Raw genomic sequence first — 16,076 nt, 5'->3', positions numbered from 1 at the left:
ATGTAAACGCAACACATTTGAACACGGCATTGCTCTTCTTCTACCTTCTAAAGTGGAAGAGGCTCATTCATTATATTAGTGACTGTTTTGGCAGAGTAATTAGAAAGAAATCTAGATCCTTCCACGAGGACTTTCTGAGGAATGTGCATACTGTATATATGTGTGTGGCTGGAGGGTTGCTTTCTGCCAAGATCCTCCCACGTTGCCATAGCAACAAACCCATGGCTACCCCTCTCAGGGAGATTCCTCTCGCTCGCTTATTCTGTCAGTGCTCGTACTGTATGAAATGAGGAAAAACAAAGATGTCTTCTTCATGCATTGTGTTGGGTCATCATTCACTCATTTTCTATCCCTTCTATCCACTTTGGCAAATCACTTTTCATAGTGTATATTTGACTCTACCTCTGTCCTTCATGACAATGTGAATTGCTCCCTGAGCTTATAGTTTCACTTCCTATACTCCTCTTGGATAACTCAAACCTCCAAGTCTAAAGTTGCCGCCTGGTTCTGATTTAGTCTTGTGTTCTCGTATGTTCAGACAGCCCAGAGGGGGAGCGTCGCCCTGGTTTCATGACACCTCAGGGTGCCACCAGCACCAAGATGGTTCTGAGAGGGGAGACCCTGGAGCTGGAATGCATTGCTGAGGGCTTGTAAGTTGGCATCTGGAGCGATTTTGCATCACAGTTTCTCTCATCTTAAGAGTTTGTGTTTACTTTATCAAATGTTAGTGATAAACAACGAAAAAAAACCTCTGTGGGAAAGAATGTATTATACATGAATGTGCTTTAATACTAAAAATCAAAATGCAGAAATATCAAACAAACAGAACTGATTTGTAAGGGTTTCTATGATAGGCCTACGCCAGAGATCTCCTGGAAGAAGAATGGAAGTGAAATGCCAAGCAGCAGGATGTCCTTCCGTAACTTCAAGAAAACGTTGAAGATTTCGGATGTGAATGAAGCCGATGCGGGAGACTACCGCTGTACGGCTACAAACAGCCTGGGCACTGCAGACCACGTCATCAAGGTCACTGTCAAAGGTATGCAAATCAGTTCAGGTATTTTCTTTTTGCATTTCTTCATTGCATCATTTTATGCATCACATGTCATTTAATACCGTTGACATTTTTTTGTCCTTGTCCTTTTTAAAGTGCATTAATTCAAGTAGGGATGCACTCAAGTATTATTTTCATTCTCAACTCTCCAATTTGTGTCTTGATTCATCATTTAGTCGATAAAGTGTCAAAAAGTCTGTCTCAAATTACGATAAGTCCAAAGTGATGTTATCAAGTTGCATATTTTGTCTGACACAGCCCAAAAAAAAAAATAAGATGATTAAAATGCAAAGGCCCAGAATACCATTGATGGTAGACTGGGCCAGACCTCTATGGCCATAGACACCAAGTTTCTGGGACAAAGTCATCAGATTACAGGTTAGGGTTTAAATAGGGATTAGGGTTTGGATTAGGGTTAGGGTTAGTTGAAAACCAGGGAATATAAAGATATTCATTCTTGGTTTGCTGGCAAAACAAAGTAATGAACTAAAAGCTTCTAGAGCTGTCGACCCAAGTGTTGATTCACAGTGAGATCGGTAGTACTAGTAACACTTTACGATTACAGGGGAGTGATTAGGTGAAGTAAATCACCTTTATTTGTTTTAGTCTTACAATTACATAAATGCAACCATTCATACCAAGTATATCGTGTAGGCTACGTAAAGTTTATTTTGTCATATTCTCTCAAGGATCTTGCTCTGTATCTTCTTTATTCTTGTTCATCCCCAGCGGCTCCTTTCTGGGTCAGTGCTCCCAGGAACCTGATCCTCGCTCCGAATGAGACTGGCATCCTGACTTGTCGAGTCAATGGAGAACCCAAACCGAAGATTAGCTGGTTTGTGAATGGAGTCCCCATAGAGAGTGAGTGAAAATGAGACCATGCTTTCAAAAATAGAATGTACTACATTACACACACACACACACACACACACACACACTTCTGTCTAAAGCACACAGCAGCAACAGAGTGTATAAATTAGATGTGGAGTGGCATTGGGAATTTAATTTTCAGTCCCAACCGTGTTTTTTCCTCCTTTTTGTTGTTTTTTCTTTCCTTCTGCATGGTATTCTATAAAATACATGCTGATTTCTACATACACTGAACTCTTACAGTGCAGTTGAAGTTACCAGAAACATGATGATTAGAGATGTTCTTTCTGTAATTTGATCAATATATTCCGTCTCTGGTCCTGTGCTAGATGCTCCTGAGGACCACAGCCGCAAGGTGGAGGACGACACTGTGATTCTCAGCAACGTGCAGTCAGGATCCAGTGCTGTCTACCAGTGCCATGCGTCCAATGAGTTTGGCTACGTGATGGCGAATGCTTTTGTCAATGTTCTTGGTGAGTTAAAACATGTGTAGATGGAAATGTATTAAATGTTTATGGTACGATTTTGATATGCAGGCCATTGTGAGAGACATATTGAGTGCTGATTTAGATAAACATTTGGCTTCTCCACACAGCTGAACCACCAAGGGTGCTCACTCCACCCAACCGAGTGTACCAGGTCATCACCAACAACCCTGCACTACTTCACTGTTCCTCCTTTGGCTCTCCAATACCGACCATCACATGGTAAGATAACAGATCAGGTTGTCTGTGACATTGAATCCATTTTGTCTTCATTATGAAAAAAATGCGTTATTGTTTCTGTGCAGGTTCAAAGACAGTCAGACCAGTATTAAGAATGGTGACCCATACGTGATCTATGAGAATGGTACACTGGAGATCAACGTGGCCCAGCCACTAAACAGCGGAAAGTACACCTGCATTGCCAGCAACAACCTGGGGATCAAGGAGAACCACGTCTTCCTGGAGGTTAAAGGTCAGATATGGCCCAATCACATTTCAGACAATGAGATTGATGGTTTAACTTTTAGCCTCATGGAATTGATATTTTAGGCCCCTATAGCCATTAAGTCATGTGGCCATCAAGCTGTACTCTGTATTGCCTTTCTCCTCCGTCCTCCAGAGCCCACCCGTATCCTGAGGCAGCCGGAGTACATGATGGTGCAGAAAGGAATGAGCGCTGTGTTCGAGTGCAAAGTCAAACATGACCCTTCCCTTATTCCCACCATGACCTGGCTCAAAGACAGTGGAGAACTGCCAGATGACGAGAGGTACAAGAGACCTTGAGATTGGCACTCACTTAATCTGATTAATTTGTTTAATCACTTCCTCCGCCTGTGGAAAGAATAGGATATAATTTAGGTAAAAAATCTCACATGGTGTAATGCTTTCAGGTTTGAGGTGGACACAGACAGTCTGACCATTAAAGATGTGACAAATGAAGATGAGGGCACCTACACCTGCATCATGAACACAACCCTGGACCAGGACTCAGCCAGCGCTATGCTGACTGTCGTCGGTATGTTCACATCCTAATACGCATGAAAAGGGGTTCATGCGCTCAGCATGTTGACAGGTTATTTTGATTTTGGAAGTCACAGAAGTGACTTTCAGGATCCAACCACGAGTTTATGTTTTTCTCTTCTTCAAAACAATTGAGTGAAACATGGTAAATTACTGTATTGACAGGGGTTTTATGAATGCAAAATAGAAGAAACAAATGAGTCCTTGTGTCGTCTGTCCCGTTTCTGTCAAAAACTTTATTCTGGTTGGTCATGAACTATAACTTCCGTTATATTCTAACAAAGAATCATATTGCTATAGAAATGTTCCTGCTTTTCTGCCGTTTCTAAAATGTCTGTCCCTAACATCTAACCTTCTTCCTGCACTTTACTTTTGCTTCTCGCCGTCACAGAGGCAACTCCTACTCCGGCTATTGCCTACGGTAAACAAACAGTGTAGCATCTTGTGACTTTTCATTGTCTTCAGTCATCAGTTTCGTCTGCAAAACCTTTAGCCTCCATTTTGTCTCGACATTTATTTTGTGTGGTTTGCTCTTGTTCTCTGTGTTACATATTGCATCATTGTATTCATTTAGCTTTGTTTTAATGTAGAGGACGGTTTTAAAAGTTTGGTTTCACCATGCATGATCACGTCGCACCCACACAGGTGTTTTCACTTAACCTGCCTGATTGGCCTCAGCCCCAACCTGCGCAGAGGTCTAATCAACCACAACTGACAACACCTGAGTTTCCTGATCAAGCTCTTTTTTTACAAACTTCTTCCTGTATATTACTGAATGAAGATAAAAGTAATATCTTTTTTCCCCACAGAGTTCATACAACACTTCCAACGTTTTACTTTTCTGTCATGAAATATTAAAAAAAGTGTAAAAATAAACTAGCCCTGCTTTCAAGGCAGCATACTGTCTGCTTTTGGTTTGTTGCATTGATTCTAATTTTAGATGCACTTTCATGAAAAAAACTAAAAAACCTAATGTTAAATCCCTGACAACAAAAAGCCAATCTTAAGCTCAAAAGCTACAGTATGCTTCAAAGTCTATTACTCCTCATTTACTGCACAACGGTGTGTTTTTAATACTACTGCAAAAAGTGTCAGTAGCAAGTTCTAGATGAGAGCGTTTCAATTTTTTGGGTGTTCCTGAGCTCCTCGTTGTGTTTGCAGAACAACCCGACCCTCCGACCGACCTGGAGCTGACTGACCAGACTGAGAGGAGCGTTCAGCTCACCTGGATCCCTGGAGATGAACACAACAGTCCCACGCAGAGTATGACGTGTTCATCTTTGCTGCTTAGTTGTTTAGTACACTCCATTTGTCCACTGCCGAACTCAAAACGAGACACTGCACAGTCAGTATCAACAAGAACAAATAAATGAATCTCCATGGTAGCTGGCGCAATGAGCCACCATGGCTAGATATACACAGAATTAAATACAGTGACTTAACCCACAGACATTATCTGGGTTTTTTTTTTTTTTTTTTTTTTAATTTTTAATTATCTTCCCCAGGTTTTTTGATCCAATATGAGGATCTGCTCCACATGCCAGGAATTTGGATCAACCTGACAGAAGTTGTCGGCACCAGCACCACAGCACAGTTAAACCTCTCCCCGTACGTCTACTACTCTTTCCGAGTGCTGGCTCAGAATCGTGTGGGCTACAGCCAGCCCAGCCAGCCCTCGCGCCAATACAGGACCAACCCCGCAGGTAGTGAACACGGTCATCTCCCAGAAAATATAATCATGTAGAGTTATGTTGAAAAAGGTATTCAGAGATTAAGCCTTCATTTTTTGGTCGCCCCCCCCTCCCAAGCTCCTGATGAAAATCCATCAGATGTTCATGGAGAAGGAACTGAGCCTGACAACTTGGTCATCTACTGGACAGTAAGCTCTCTTTGAATGGTTTGATTTCTGGTTGCTGTGGGTTGACTGGGAACATAAGTTCTAAGAAGACACACTTTTGGAGTATTTTCATTCATTGTGTCTGAATTTCTCACTGTTCTGTTGTTGCAAACGCACTAATTGATATTACTCTCTGTACAGCCACTGACAGGATTCCAGTCCAACGGGCCTGGTTTGGAGTACAAAGTGCAGTGGAGACAGAAGGACACGGACGAGGATTGGTCATCAGAGAACGTGGTCAACGCCACCCACTTCGTCGTGACTGGAACCCCCACCTTTGTGCCATTCGAAATTAAAGTTCAAGCTGTGAACAACTACGGCAGCGGACCAGACCCTGAAGTAGTGACTGGGTACTCTGGAGAAGACTGTGAGTGAACTGATGATAACACATCATTGGTCAAATTTAGTCAAAATAGGAATATGCTACAAGGTTAAATTCTGCATAAACATTATAGTCGGTTCAGTCAATATGTTGCCGTTTTGTTTCTTCAACCATCATTTGAATCTGATTCTTTTTAGTCTTCTTAACTTTATTAATGACTGGTGTTTTGAAACTCGACGTTAACTAACTGCTTCTGTTTCTTAATGTTTCCCAGTGCCTTCGTCTGCTCCTGACAGTGTGAAGATCATGGTTCATAACAGTATGCTAGCAGAGGTACACTGGGAGCCTGTACCTTCCCCTTCAGTAAGGGGAAAACTACAGGGATACAAGGTATTGTTTGATAAAGGGTTATTGGTCTTTGTTGTTATTGCTTTGTGTGAGTGACAAAACTCAATTGAAGAGCGCTGAACAAACGTGGAAGCCTTTGCATTTTGTAGCATGCGCACCTACATGCTAAACAAGCCAGCAACACTTAAACTAAAGACTCTCCCCTCTCTTCAACCCCACATGGCCCCCATCAGAGTTTTTTTTTTTTTTTTTTTACAGACTGAGTGAAAGCACAGTCTATATATCACACACCCCACAAAATGTCTGACTCGTCTATTATCCAATGAGGAGTAGACACATAGAGGCCAGCCTCTCAGGATGTCAAAATAAAAGCTCAAAGCATGAGGCTACAATACAAACTGTGAATGCAACCAACTATACACAGTCAAACGGTACAAGCAAATCAAACTAACCAAAGAAAAACACAAATTTATCAGCTTAGATGAGTGAACACGCGAATTCCATTAAAAGAGAATACTTAGAAACAGGGAATGGGGGAGTGGTTTATTTTGGCATTTCAGTGTTGTAACTTCAGCTTCCTTAGAGGCTGGTCATCTATGTGTCTGCTCCTCATTGGATAATTGATAAAGAGGCAGTCATTTTCAGGTGTGTATATATGGGCAGTGTTTTCACTCATTCTGTAAAATGTTTGCTGAGGGATGTGTGTGTGAGGGAGGGAGATGCAGAGTTTTCACGTCATTATTTAGAGATGGGTGGTCAAGGCTGTGTGAAGCCTTTGAAATGTCTTCCACATTTTGTTGGAAAAAGACTACAAGTTAAGCCAGGTGTACTTCACCAGCTCTCTTATTTTCAGGGAATTCTGTACCTTTTTAAATACATCTAAGTCCGACTGAAGTTTCAAGTGCCGCACTCTGAAGTCAGTTAAATGGCAGCACGTGTCAAATGGTATCACTTGACACACTGTAGGCAGATGTTAATGCAAAAAGCAGAAAAATAATTGGAAAGAGGAAAAATAAACTAAGTTTGACCCCCAGCTGTAGCCCCATTGTGAAAGATGCATTTTCACCATTTACCTTCAATATAAATGGCAATAACATTAAAGGAATTAAACAGACAGTCTGTATTTCGAAATCATCAAATCAGCTCTTAAGCCAGGCTTGAATTAGTCTCGTCATATTAGCTTGAAGGGTATTATCAAGCTCACTCGAGGCAGGTTTTCATGATGAACACTGCGTTTGTGGGGCTTCTTTATGAAAAACCCCTCTGCTCAGCCACCTGAATCTGTGTGCTACAATCTTAGCAGGGCAAACTATAAGGAAAACAAACAGTAAAACAGCAACCCATGAAGACTGCACATTAACTCTTGGTGCGTCTCCTAGGTATACTATCGGCGTGAGCGCGGCTTGGAGGAGACGGAGGCGAACATGGATGAGGAGACGCAGCTTTTGACGTTCAGTGGGAACCGTACCGAGGGGCGTCTGCCAGGCCTCAAGCCTTACAGCCTCTACAGCCTCTTCATCAGGGTCATTAATTACAAAGGAGAAGGGCCTGCGAGCCCCAGCACGACATTTGAGACACCTGAAGGAGGTGTGTTTTCCTGGAGTTGACCGACATGGTTCTAGCGCATCATGCATATTGAAAACTGATGATTTTCTTGTCTTCCCATTAGTTGGCCTCCCAGTAGTTTTTCTAGATATGATCTCACATGCTCACTCACCTTAAACTATTGTAGAGCAGCATTTTAATACATTAAATGTATGTGTGTGTTGTATCTGTTTATTAATACCTACTAGTAATACCGCTGCTGCTGCTGCTAGTACTAGCACTATGATAACACCCTCGCAGTAGTTGCTCCAGTAACCGACCATAAATGCCATAGCAACCACTTAAGCTATGCTAGCAACCACCAAGAGCATCCATGGAGCACAACCCAAACACCCTAGCAAGTATAACACAGTAGTACCACACAGGACACCATACAACTGGTTATGGTGAGATGAAGCTCTGAGCCATTCCTGCAAAACGGTTTGAGAAATGGTTTCTTCAGGCCTCATGTTAACAGCGCGACATCTACTGGTTGGAATGTAACAGACATACAAACATTTCTATATTGCAAATGAAATGTCAATATAAGGGAAACCCTGATTCTATTTCTTTTATTCAAGGCATACCTTTTTTGTAGTAATTGCTGTATTAATCAAGTTAGGACCAACATCTGTGTTTCAACCATCTATCTCTACCCTCATCTGATGGAAAACCCTAGCAATGATGTGAAAAAGCCCTACCAATCATACAGGTCCATGAACCACTATTAACCATTGGTACAGTATGTCCTGTGAATGGTCCTGTTTGCAGCAGGCCCTGACTTTGGTTCTGTTTTTTTTTTTTTTTTTTTTTTTTTTGGGGGGGGGGGGGGTATAACACTGAACCAGGTGCTGAATTTAACTTTGAACCTCAGGATTTAGAGGCGTTGTGTTTTCACTCGGCATGTTGTGCACGGCTCTGCAGTTGGCTATTGTGATCTGTACATGTGTTGTCTCACTCTTTTCCATGTTCTTTCAGGCCCCACAGAGCCCCCTCACCCAACTTCCCCCATCACTCAGTCTCTGCATCCCCCGATTCACAAGGGTACAAGCACTCCCTGTGTCCCCCACTACTGTAGCTCCCTAGATATCTACCTACACAGTCATTGCAGCAGAAATGATCCATCTCGGCGAATGTTTAAATCGAGCACCAAAAAAGGGAAAAAAAAAAAAAAGGTCAAAATGAGGACAATGATACACACTCTCAGGAACCAACTCTTATTAGTTGAGATATTATGATGATACTTTCAGAATATTTTACTATTTCCACTTATTGTAAGTTCAGAAAAGGATTCATTTGCTACATTTCTCTCACCTGAGTGCTGCTTGTTTTAAGAGGACTACTATACAGTAAAATTGAAGTCCTCACTGAGATGGGCATTTCTGTTGCAACTATACTTTATAAGTGTTCTATTTTTGTATGTCTAAGACTACTCTAATGGTTCTCTTGTTATGTAACAAAAATGATGTAGCCCTTTTGTTACAACTGACGGTATATACAAGGTGGCAATGGAAACTTTAAGCTGTGGCTTATTCTCTAACTGGTAAAACAGATGCTGGGGTCCTTTTGTAATTCTTGACTTGAATTCAGCTGCTACAGCAGTTTATGAATTTTTGTTTTCCTATAATAATGAATTAATTTCCAGGAATGATTGCTCATATTTCATGTCAAAATAAAACTGGAGGGAACTGTTATGTCCTACACACTGGCATATTGTCAGAGCGAGATGTTATGGACGTTTATTTGATATTTTAGCACTGTAGCCATATTTGAAAGGTTTTATTCCGTATTAAGTTTCTTTTTTTGAAAATTCAGGTGACGTTGTGAATTGGTATGTTTCTCATTTTGAATAAACACTTTTTTCTCCCTTGTGTGCTCAGCGCCTCCTGTAGGCCCTGCGTTTGGCACAGTTAACACGTCTATATTGGAGGATGGTGCGGTGATCAGTTGGGAATACTTTGGACACCATAAGAATGTATATGTGGAATATATTGTAGAAAACAGTAAGGCTTCACTCTGTATTCCAGTCATCTCCGCACTTAACATTTAATCGACCTGATCATTAACAATGATTTTAACTTTCAAACTGGTGACTAAATATCATTATGCAAATAATGATTTTTATTTATTTATTTTTTCCCGAAAACCTCTTTTCCCCTGATTTTCATTCCTCTCCATCCACAACTCCAATTCTAGGTAAAGAGGACTGGAAAAAGGAGTTGGTAAACGGTTCGCACTCACATATGATAAAAGGTTTAAAACCGGGGACGACCTATAAGGTGCGTCTGGTAGCTAGAGACCCGGTTGACCCGACGGTCCACAGCACAGGCGAAGTGGACGTTACGGTGCCAGGTGAGGCGGCATGCCTCAGGATAGATGGTCTTCGTGTTTAATTTTTTTTTTTGCCTGTCTCATTTTTGTGTCGGAACTGTCTCGTCATCAGACATGCAGTGATACATTCAGACATGAATGTATGGTAGTATAGTTTCCTAGATAGTGTACAAGCATGGTAGAAGTTGCCATCAAGTTGGTGCGATGCATGCCACTTAAAAACATCACTAAGAGGTCCATTATTTTTCTAATGTTCATTTTTTCTTTTTCATGTTTTCAGTGCCTGAATGTTCATTGCATATTAACCCGTTTTTAAAAAAAAAAAAATCCATTTCAGTATTTACAGCCTCTGATAATCTCACATTCCTCCATCTGAACAGCCTGGATTTAAATTTGGACTGACACCTAAGCTTACTGTGTGTCTCCATCTTTCTGTCCCTTCCTCTTTTTCTGTATGTCCAGCCGCACCCAACCGGCAGGTAGACATTGCCACCCAGGGCTGGTTTATTGGACTGATGTGTGCCATCGCTCTTCTCATCTTGGTCCTTCTCATTGTGTGCTTCATCAAGAGGAACAAGGGTGGCAAATATCCAGGTAATGCACATAATTAGTGTGTAATGTAATTTCAAGCATTTTTACATGGATGGATGCGGCAGTTTAAAAAAACAAACAAACTGTGTAATCCGCAGTGAAAGAGAAAGAAGATGCTCACCAAGACCCTGAGATCCAGCCCATGAAGGAGGATGATGGGACATTTGGAGAATACAGGTGATAAATAAAAACAAGGCATTCTTTAAGTCCGAAAAGTCTAACCACATGGCTTACAGCATCTTTTCCTCGTTCATTGTTTCCTGACTTGACTATTTGTATATAGAACATTTTACCAGGCCGCAGAGACACTCTCCCCACCAGACTCCATTACCAAACACTCCATAGAGGCAAGGCAAAATCCACACCGTCTATGCTGATCCTTATAACGACCAACTCACATTGTAACCTGGCCTTCTAATCAACAAAAACTTTATACAGCGCAAAATATGTCCACGTTAACAAGTAATCCCATCTCCTGCAAAGTCAACTCTATACTACCTCAAAATAAGTGGGAAAATTTTCCACTAGTTTATAGTTTTTCATCACATTTTCACCATTTTTCTAGCAATATTAATTCTAATTTTAACAATTCTCCATTTAATAATATAGGATAATATATAGGATGTTTTTTGTTTTTTTTAGTTATTAATGTGGATGCCATTGTGCTTTAAGTGTTTCCATGTACATGCTTTGCCTTGTAAAACTGTGAAATCATTGTCTATGAAAAGCTCATAAAAGACTAGACTCATTATGGCTCATGAATTGCTTTTCATGTGTCCCTCCATTTTTATCTTTGTTTTTTTTTTTTTTTTGGGTGGGGGGGGTTTAGGTCCATGGAGAGGTAAGACGAGATGCGGTAAAACCAGCATGCAATTCACGCAACCTGTAAAACATCTTTGAGCTACGTGTCTGACTTAAGTGAAACTAAAAGCGAGGAGAAAGCACATCAACTTATACTCATCACTGTGACATAGTCAGAACCATAACCGCAGTTAGAACATTAAAACTAAAATCTAACATTAAATGTCACTGCTTTTACTTCTCTGGCTTCCTTCATTTAATCATATTATCTCTTATTTAATTAAATCAGATTTTAAACGCATTAAGCAGAGTTGAAATTAACTATATGATCCGAACTGTAGAGCTTCCATGCTGCAGTATTGAATAGAAGAGTGGCGTTTTTTTTTTTTTTTTTTTTTTTTTTTTTTTAAACAAATGGAGCATAAGAACAGGATGTAAATGCTAATAATGACTTCATTGTCCGAAAAATAATGAATTGCATTTTTGATGACTGCATGTAAACTGAAAGCATATTGACTGAAATCGCATTCTGATGCAGGTACATTGTTGCAAAGGACTGAACAGCACGTGTTTGCAAAATCCTCTTTAGCAGTGGTCACTAACCCTGAATCTTAGCACCCAGGCCTAAAGCAATACAGCACTAACACTATAGATCGTACTGTACTGTATAGGCTACGTAGCTGAGCTGCTCCACTGTACAGTACCATGAAGCATAATGTACCAGACTTTCCATTTTAAGAACCCGTTCATTTTGAATGGAAACAGTGAGTACTCGTGTACATTTGTACACTTGTAGCGCACCTGAGCTAAACTGAACTTTAGACAAAAGAGTGCATAAAAACATGCTGCTGTGACACGTGTGGCAGGGTACACTTGTGCAGTGGAAAAGCCAGACTCATTGCTTGAATAAGAGCCTGTCCTCTGTGTTGGGGCCCCTCAGGTTTCTGACCACTGCAGAATAAACTGCATGAATTATTTTCTCAATAACCTTCCCTCCAACCTTTCCCTGGCTTTTTTTTTTATAGTGACACAGAGGACCACAAGCCGCTGAAGGGCAGCCGGACGCCGTCCAATGGGACGGTGCGCCGCGACGAGAGTGACGACAGCCTGGTGGACTACGGGGAGGGCGGGGACGGACAGTTCAATGAGGACGGCTCCTTCATCGGCCAGTACAGCGGCAAGAAAGAGAAAGACACACACGAAGGCAACGAGAGTTCGGAGGCCCCGTCGCCTGTCAACGCCATGAACTCGTTTGTCTAACGAAGGGCCGCCGCCCGGCTGCGACGATTGCTGTGGCCACTCCTCGTCACCCTGGCAAATGTGACCATCTCTGTGGTGACAGTTGCTAGGGTGACAGTCGTTGTGGACACCCTATTTTTTTACCGTGGTGGCCGTCACTTCGGTGGCCATGGCTACCTTTCACCAAGACTTGCTGACACGCCCTCATCTCCACACCCGCCAGCCCCTGTCACACTGTGACCTCCTGATCAACACACACTCCACCTGGCGAAGACCGACACCCCCACCCCACCCCACCCCCCTGACGGTTGAAAGAAGGCGTGAAACGAGGGATGTGAGGACTTCGAGAAGAGGGAGGGAGAGAGGAAGCAATACAGAAAAGCAGAAGGAATGTACAAGGTGTATTACCACTCAGACTGAGCAGGAGTGTGGCCAAGTGTATGTGTGTGTGTGTGTGTGTGCGCGTGTGTGTGTGTGTGTGTATGTTAGTGTCATTTGATCTCCTTTGCAAACATACTAAACATGATGTATCCAAATATATATTTTATCAAAGTACAGTACATGACCCGCAGGCAGGCAAATATGCATCGAATCACATTCATGAACATCTGCATGGAGTAAATCATGATTCTATGAAGCATTTTACCATCGTTGTGTCAGTTGTTGCAGAGGTGAGCTGCGTGTTGAGACTGTATATGGTGCACACCTACTAGCGACTGGGTATGAATTTTATTGTTTTCTTTTTTGTTTTCTTTTTTTGTCAAAGTGTTAAATGGCGTTTGATATATATATAGAAAAAATGGCAGCAGTGCCTTTGTGGGCATTGCTGTGAAATGTGCGACTCAAAGTAGAAGCTAGCCTATTTCTTTTTTGAGACAGATGTTTTGTACATATGTAAGAGAATAAGAAGAAAGCTATATTTCAAGGTCAGGGATGTCAATTCGCAGTCATTGGAAACCTGTCTAAAAACATCTTTGAACTCAGCGTTCAGTCACTCCTTATGACGCCAGCCAGGACTCGCACTGATTTGGTCTATTTTTAGCCTCATGTTTTCTCAAGCTTGTTCATTTTTATTTACTTTTTTTTGCTTTTTCTTTCCCGATCTGTTCCCTTACACCGAGCCTATATGCTTCTTGTTACCGAGCACTAACTGAACACAAGTGGAGATGTGATTGATCCCAGTGTCATTGTCAAGCGCTTCCACCCCGAAATCATGGCCACTTTGCAAGCCTTTGTTTGAGGCCATCATGGTATTTTCAGAACTAACTGCTTATCCCAGCATTGTCTCCAATAGCATTCCCACTTCCGTGTCTGCTACGTATACTGGCCGCAAAGAGAAAAGCTGTTGCATGAAGAGGTTTACTGAGTACACACGACCTCTTAGCATGGTTTCTAGTGCCTTTGTAGAGAAGTGTTTTTTTAGATCCATAGTTGCATCCCTCTTCATGCACAGGACAGACCTGGGCTCAGTGCAGTCCGTGAATACAGTACATCCAAAATGCCACCTCGATTTATTTATATAACAACTGCAGATGCTGTGTGAGTATTCAAAACTGCATTAAACATTCATGGAAAAATAAGCTCCACAGGTTTGATGATGTTGTAGAGTTTGTTCATAAGGGCACATTAAATCTACAGCCCTTTATTGTGAGCTATATGGTCACTGAGTATTGTGAACCATCCATGTGGGCTTATTAATTTAAGATGGCCTCTTCGAGTCTCATTATAGGGTCCAGGTTTCCTACACAGGGCTGAAAATTATTTTAAAAATGCATTTTAAAAAAAAAAGAGCTTTTTCACAGTTGTGCACTGGTGTTAGATGTGAGGAATAATCTTCAACTATAGATTGTTATGGCCTTGTTGACAATCATGTTATCGAGCTATCATCAGCCCATTTGGTATAGAAACAGACAAATCATACCATTCCAGCTATGAATTGCAGACTGAGCAAATGTGTAGGAAGCCACGAGGTCACAGCATGGACGCCTGATGACACGTCATCACGTCTCATTTATTCATTTCAACCCATTCTCCTCCTAACCCATTCATCTTGAGGAGGAGCCGCTGCTCAGCAGCACTAAACTACTGCCAACCTACTCACCAGGTAACTGCCAACGGGGACCGGACTCTATAAGAATGGGACTTACTGTTACTGGTTGCACTTAGAAGAGAAGGGGTCGGAAAATTGTGTAATGATACTGAATGTGGAAACAAGTGTATCTGTTTATGTGAATGAAAATATTGCTTGTTTCACTGCAAATGGTAAACACACTGGTGACTTTGGTTTATGCATTTAACCTTATATCTGTGTATGTTGTCACGATCCGAGCGCAGCACTCAGTGAGTTTTATATTACTGTAAATGAATGAAGCTTGTGTGTGACTGTCCGGGTGCATGGGTGTGTGTGAATGTTTGGGTGCGTGTGTGTGTGCGCAGCACATGCATGGTACTATAATAAAGCGTGCGTGATGTATAGTATCGCTTTCTATTTCCATGGATAACAGTCTATAATTCTGTGTCAAGCAGTCTGCGCCTACTCTCAACAGGAGATACAAGACTTTTTTTTTCTTTCTTTCTTTCTTTCTTTCTTTTCCCCAAGAGAACATTTCCATGTTTTAGGTTTATCATAACTTGCATCAAGTTTTTAGGTTGCATTGTGTCAGCTTTTCACATGTAGATATTTTTGTTGTATTTTGTAAATAACAGCTTGAGCTGAGCGTAGATGTGTTGAGGTCAGAGGTGAGAGCTTGGCCTCTGCTGCATTATGGGTAAGGGAGGGTGCAAAATGGCTTTGTGTGAGATGAGACTATTTGCAGTTTTCACTCTTTTTATTTGCTGTGAAATTTATAATCTTATTTCTTTTCTTTTTATTTTTTTCTAACTTGTCAGGTGAATTTGCTCAAACATTTAGCCTATCAGGTATCAAAGGAGATTATTTAACTTGTGACTGAGCTCTTGTGACACCTGTATTGTTTGTCTCTGACTGTTCATGCACCTTTTTTTTCTGTATTTTTTTATATAAAAATACAGCACACACTTAAACAGGATTTATCACTTCAAACAAATTCATGCATCTAATTTAGGACAACGTGCAGTGTCTGAACGCAGCATGCTGGAAAACTGTTGTTCTAAACTAGACACCTCCTGAAACTGACGCATCTTTTTTAAGAGTGTGCATTTAAAAACAAAAAAAAAACCCAAAACTGTAATTTGGAGCATACAGAGCCGGCATGGACAGATAAATGGACTGGCGCACTGGAGTGTGAATACCCTGGAGACAATGTTCTAGTGACTGGTGAACATACAGTAGGATATACAGTATATGATATGATTATAATCTGACATTCTGGTTAATGTTGAAGCTACATGAGAAGCATGAAAGGCTGTCAAAATGGTTTACTCTACAGTATAATATTGCAAAATATTTTGTATTTTAAATGAATTTAAAAAAAAAAAAATGAAATAAATGTTGGTTTCAGGATTTCAAATCAGTCCTGTCTTCCTTTTGTGCCGTGTGCAACAAGCGTGTGTGTG

General features: G+C 41.2%; 1 protein-coding gene across 1 annotated transcript in view; it reads left to right on the top strand.

Annotated features, from left to right (window-relative positions):
• Positions 1-15,745, top strand: part of nrcama (neuronal cell adhesion molecule a) — a 52,654-nt gene extending 36,909 nt beyond the window's left edge. The window contains exons 8-29 of the mRNA XM_087177076.1: positions 539-650; positions 855-1,039; positions 1,784-1,915; positions 2,254-2,397; positions 2,520-2,631; positions 2,715-2,881; positions 3,029-3,176; positions 3,300-3,424; positions 3,821-3,850; positions 4,591-4,692; positions 4,935-5,132; positions 5,238-5,308; positions 5,468-5,693; positions 5,923-6,038; positions 7,376-7,598; positions 7,666-7,676; positions 8,462-8,624; positions 9,461-9,583; positions 9,777-9,932; positions 10,374-10,505; positions 10,601-10,679; positions 12,329-15,745. Coding sequence (XP_087033202.1) covers positions 539-650; positions 855-1,039; positions 1,784-1,915; positions 2,254-2,397; positions 2,520-2,631; positions 2,715-2,881; positions 3,029-3,176; positions 3,300-3,424; positions 3,821-3,850; positions 4,591-4,692; positions 4,935-5,132; positions 5,238-5,308; positions 5,468-5,693; positions 5,923-6,038; positions 7,376-7,598; positions 7,666-7,676; positions 8,462-8,624; positions 9,461-9,583; positions 9,777-9,932; positions 10,374-10,505; positions 10,601-10,679; positions 12,329-12,563 — 2,990 coding nt within the window. The 3' untranslated portion in view covers positions 12,564-15,745. The remainder of the gene's footprint in view (positions 1-538; positions 651-854; positions 1,040-1,783; positions 1,916-2,253; positions 2,398-2,519; positions 2,632-2,714; positions 2,882-3,028; positions 3,177-3,299; positions 3,425-3,820; positions 3,851-4,590; positions 4,693-4,934; positions 5,133-5,237; positions 5,309-5,467; positions 5,694-5,922; positions 6,039-7,375; positions 7,599-7,665; positions 7,677-8,461; positions 8,625-9,460; positions 9,584-9,776; positions 9,933-10,373; positions 10,506-10,600; positions 10,680-12,328) is intronic.
• Positions 15,746-16,076: the final 331 nt, after the last annotated feature.

This window comes from Seriola lalandi, unplaced genomic scaffold (genome assembly GCF_002814215.2).
Source record: "Seriola lalandi dorsalis isolate HSWRI2012SDOR001 ecotype SW California unplaced genomic scaffold, Sedor1 jcf7180002054579, whole genome shotgun sequence".
Lineage (NCBI taxonomy): Eukaryota > Metazoa > Chordata > Actinopteri > Carangiformes > Carangidae > Seriola > Seriola lalandi.
This window is presented reverse-complemented; position numbering and strand designations above follow the sequence as displayed.